The following is a 4,942-nucleotide window of genomic DNA, read 5'->3' as shown; positions in this document are numbered from 1 at the left end:
AATTGCAGAGAGGTGGAGCGCGACGGCACGAACTTTTTCAGACGAATTTGAAAGAAAAGATTTCCTTTTCCCCTCCTAAATATTTATAGTTGAGGGAGAATTCATTACGCCGGCACAGCTGTCAATTCGCAGTTAATACTGGCGGCGCACGGGTAATTTAAAGTGAATAAATAATGGCACTAAAAACGAGACGCGCATGCAGTGAAAGGGCCGTTTTTGCGTTTCCAAAGGCGGATGTTCTCGCATGACGAACGGACACATCCGACTGTATTCTCGCATCAAATACTCGACCGGGCTTTTCGATGGGGGGGACTACTTGATTCGGGATATGAAGAGGGCCCATTCGGGCAGGTGGGCTTTGGGCCCAAGCAACCTCTATAAAAACACACCTCACATTGAAGGAAGAGGGAGGTAATCACTAAAAACCGTTTTGACATCTTACTTTGAATAGTTTCTTGGACCTCTGACTGTCTTGCTCGTCGGAGTATCCGCAGGGACCATTCCCGGTGCAGGGACGATCAGTCGGCAAGCTAAAGCCTCTTTCCGAAGATCCGGATCACGGTGTTCACATACCTAATTATACAGTATTTTCATAAAAAAAACATTTATTCATCAAATCAGCCAAAACCTTTAAAAGTGTCAAAACCGCTCAACTTGTATGTAATAGACATAGTTGTTAACATTTTAACATAATTTTTGTAATTTTGTTAATAATACACTAAATATCTTAAATATAACTGATGTTTGGAATGTCCGAAGTAACAGTTAAATAACAATTAAACCAGTTATAATTTTCGATAGCATATAGCTAAAATTAATTGTACTTGAAAATATTAAAGCTTAAAGCACTATTTGATCACTGATCTATTCAAAATTTTATCATTTGTTCTCTGGTCTATTATTTATTCACATTTGGTCTATTCCTGAAATCTACACTTATATTAAAATGCTATAATTAAATTTAGTCTTTATCCTTAATATAGGAATGCAGGTTTGATTTATCATTTTTTTTAACACTTCAAATGGTTCATTCAAACCGGTCGGTACTTCAAGTGGTTCATTTAAACCGGCCGGTTCAGGTCGTGCAGCCCAAGTTGTTTATCGTCTAGAATCTTCCATCTTCAACTAGAAAGCCTTATTTCCGCCTCATAAAACCCATCATTCAAAACCCTAAACCCTGCCAAAAACCTAATAAATTCCAACCCCTCTTCCTCGTTTCTCCTCCTTCAACAAATCCTAAAACCCCTAAATAGTCCTCCTTTTACTTAATCTGAGATCCACCGATGGCAACCGCTGCTCTTCTCCGTAACTTGCGACGTCGCGACATCGCCTCATCCTCTGCTTTTAGATGTGTATGCTTCGAAATCTTTTCTCCTTATGTGTAGATCATGTATACTTTTATGAGGCAATTTGCTTTCATCGATTTCTCTTTGCAGTGAAGTTCCTTTTTTCTCCAATGTTTTTTTTCCCATTAAGCGATCTGATTTGGTTAATGTTTTGGGGAGTATTTTTATTCTTGTTGATTTGAAAGAGATTTTATGATTGCGCATAGGATGCGGAATAATTTATGACCTGTTTTGTTTGGATCTTCGGAGTCTGAAGTGAAAGTTGGGAATTTTTCTGCTGTTTCCTTGTGTTTGTTCAATTATAAATGAGCTGGAAGAGTTCTCCTTGTTCAAGTAGATCGTATTTTAAATTATATTGACCAACAAGAAATGATCATTGTCTATAAATACTGTGACTCGTTTCGTTGAATGCCTCACTTTCTGTTTGCTGTTTATGCAATCTATGACTTTTCAATTTCACTTGAGGGTTTAGGATCCTAGTTGTATGCTAGGAAATTTTGTTGAATGTAAATTTGGTTTAATAATTTTATCTACTATTGTGTTCATTTGTTCCATGTATTTTGCTAGGGTGTGTGTGAATTAATTGGTGATTTAATCATCTTGCAGTTAAATGGCAATGTGAAACCATTGGGGACCCCTTCCAACTTGGTTTCTAATGCAAGCTGGTTAAGAGCTTTCAGGTAGCGAGTGTTTTGTGCTTTGGTTTTGTATGGTTAAATAGAATATTTTGAATTTTCTGAAATTTGCAAATTTCCTATCTTTGTAGCTCGAAACCTGCTGGCAATGATGTTATTGGCATTGACTTGGGTACAACCAATTCATGTGTTGCTGTCATGGAGGGGAAGGTATACAAAAGCTCATCAATTCTTTTCTTGAATGAATGTTATATTTCTTGTTCTGCATTTTCAGCTAATTGTCTCTGTAATTATTACAGACTCCCAAAGTCATTGAAAATTCTGAAGGGTCCAGGACCACTCCTTCAGTGGTTGCCTTCAACCAGAAGGGTGAGCTACTTGTTGGTACTCCAGCCAAGCGTCAGGCTGTGACCAATCCTACCAATACAGTTTTTGGAACTAAACGATTAATTGGTAGGAAGTTTAATGATCCTCAGACTCAAAAGGAGATGAAAATGGTTCCGTTCAAGATAGTAAAAGCTTCAAATGGAGATGCATGGGTTGAGTCCAATGGACAACAGTATTCCCCTAGTCAGATTGGTGCCTTCATTTTGACCAAGATGAAAGAAACAGCAGAGGCTTACCTTGGAAAGTCGGTTTCTAAAGCTGTGATCACAGTACCAGCTTATTTCAATGATGCACAAAGACAAGCCACAAAGGATGCTGGGAGAATTTCAGGCCTCGATGTGCAGAGGATCATCAATGAACCCACTGCTGCTGCACTCTCCTATGGTATGAACAACAAGGAGGGTTTAATAGCTGTTTTTGATCTTGGTGGTGGGACATTTGATGTTTCAATTTTGGAGATCTCTAATGGTGTTTTTGAGGTATGTGGCGTTGGATTATCTTTGTGGTGTGGTTTATACTTCATAGTTAAGTACTTTTCACATTAATCTAATGACCTTCTCATATGTAGGTGAAAGCAACCAATGGTGACACATTCTTGGGAGGAGAGGACTTCGATAATACTTTGCTGGAGTTTTTAGTTAGTGAATTTAAGAGAACTGAAGCCATTGATCTCACAAAAGATAGGCTGGCATTGCAGAGGCTTCGTGAAGCAGCAGAGAAGGCTAAGATAGAGCTCTCTTCAACAACCCAGACTGAAATTAACTTACCATTTATCACAGCTGATTCTTCAGGGGCAAAGCACCTGAACATCACACTGACCAGATCAAAGTTAGAAAATTTGGTGCATAACTTGATTGAGAGGACCAGGGAACCGTGCAAAAACTGTGTGAAGGATGCTGGGATCTCCACCAAAGAAATTGACGAGGTTCTTCTAGTTGGAGGGATGACCCGTGTGCCCAAGGTTCAAGAGATCGTTTCTGAAATCTTCGGAAAGAGCCCAAGCAAAGGAGTAAATCCCGATGAAGCAGTTGCTTTAGGAGCTGCAATTCAGGGTGGTATTCTCCGTGGAGATGTCAAGGAGCTCCTCCTCCTCGATGTCACTCCTCTATCTCTTGGTATTGAGACTCTTGGTGGTATATTCACGAGGTTAATCAACAGAAACACAACAATTCCCACTAAGAAGAGTCAGGTAAGTGTTCGGTGCTTATTTTATTATTAATTTTTTATGTTACAATTTATTGTTGCCTGTGTTTTTTCCTCCATTTAATAGTTATGTTGCCTTGTCATATTATTTATTTATTAATGTAGATCATGTGTTGTATCTCCCTGCTTAGTTGGTCTGCTTTAAGGAGTGAATTTTGCTATTGAATTTCTTAGCTGATTGTTTGCCAATGTGTCATTTTAGTGACTCTTGCTTCTTTGTTCTCAGGTTTTCTCGACAGCAGCAGATAACCAGACCCAGGTTGGTATCAAGGTGCTTCAAGGGGAGCGTGAAATGGCATCAGACAACAAGATTTTGGGAGAGTTTGACCTTGTTGGTATTCCACCAGCACCACGTGGTCTGCCTCAAATCGAAGTGACATTCGACATTGATGCCAATGGTATTGTCACCGTCTCTGCCAAGGACAAATCCACTGGCAAAGAGCAACAGATCACCATTAGATCATCAGGTGGTCTATCAGAAGACGAAATCGAGAAGATGGTTAGGGAAGCTGAGCAATTCTCTCAGAAAGATCAGGAGAGAAAAGCTTTGATAGACATTAAAAACACTGCCGACACCACCATATACAGCATTGAAAAGAGTTTGAATGAGTACAGGGAAAAGATCACTTCTGAAATTGCCAAGGAGATTGAAGATGCCATTGCAGATTTGAGGACAGCTATGGGTGGAGAAAGTGTCGAGGACATCAAATCCAAGCTTGATGCTGCAAACAAAGCCGCTTCAAAGATCGGAGAGCACATGAACAAGGGCAGTGGCGGCGGTGCAGCAGGAGGCCCCCAGGGCGGCGAACAAGCTCCTGAGGCAGAGTACGAGGAAGTGAAGAAGTGAAGCACAAGTTCTAAAGATTGATATGGTTCTGTTCTAGATTTTTATATGGTTTCTAGAGGGTTTTGTATTTACAACGGTGGAGGTTAAAAATGTATTAGGAATTATTATTATTTTTGCGATCTAGAACTTCTTGATATGGAGGGTGAGTCCCATTTTTAGTATAAATAACCAACAACATTTTTCCTTACCAATACGCTGTGCTTCTGGTTATACTCTCTTGGAGTCTAGCTTTTGATTCTCCATATCACTTTCTATTTTTGTTGTGGTGAGATTAGTTGCTAAGCCAGGCTGTATGATTATGCAGGAAAATAGAAAGGTTTTAGTTAGTGCCTGTTTGGTTGTCACTACTTTAGTTTATTTTTTACTGGTGAAAATTGTTGGCTGTTTGCTGGAAGTTGAAATACTTTTCATTAGTATAGTAAGAGCCAAACGGGCATCCTATCCTAAGGACAATATTGGCGGCATTTTCTCTACGTGTAAACTTGTTCATGTTAAGTTGAAATCATTGAACTCGGTATTATCTA

The 4,942-nt window shown here is 39.4% G+C and overlaps 1 protein-coding gene across 1 annotated transcript; it reads left to right on the top strand.

Moving 5' to 3' along the window:
- The first annotated feature begins 1,150 nt into the window (after window positions 1-1,150).
- LOC136225867 (heat shock 70 kDa protein, mitochondrial) lies at window positions 1,151-4,942 on the top strand. The gene is made up of 6 exons (XM_066014006.1): window positions 1,151-1,352; window positions 1,953-2,026; window positions 2,113-2,191; window positions 2,281-2,847; window positions 2,937-3,557; window positions 3,798-4,942. Exons 1-6 carry the CDS (start codon window positions 1,284-1,286, stop codon window positions 4,416-4,418), a joined length of 2,031 nt encoding a protein of 676 aa, XP_065870078.1. The 5' UTR covers window positions 1,151-1,283; the 3' UTR covers window positions 4,419-4,942.

Source organism: Euphorbia lathyris, chromosome 4 (genome assembly GCF_963576675.1).
Source record: "Euphorbia lathyris chromosome 4, ddEupLath1.1, whole genome shotgun sequence".
Classification (NCBI taxonomy): domain Eukaryota; kingdom Viridiplantae; phylum Streptophyta; class Magnoliopsida; order Malpighiales; family Euphorbiaceae; genus Euphorbia; species Euphorbia lathyris.
The sequence above is the reverse complement of the archived record's forward strand: the minus strand, read 5'-3'. Positions and strand labels throughout refer to the sequence as shown.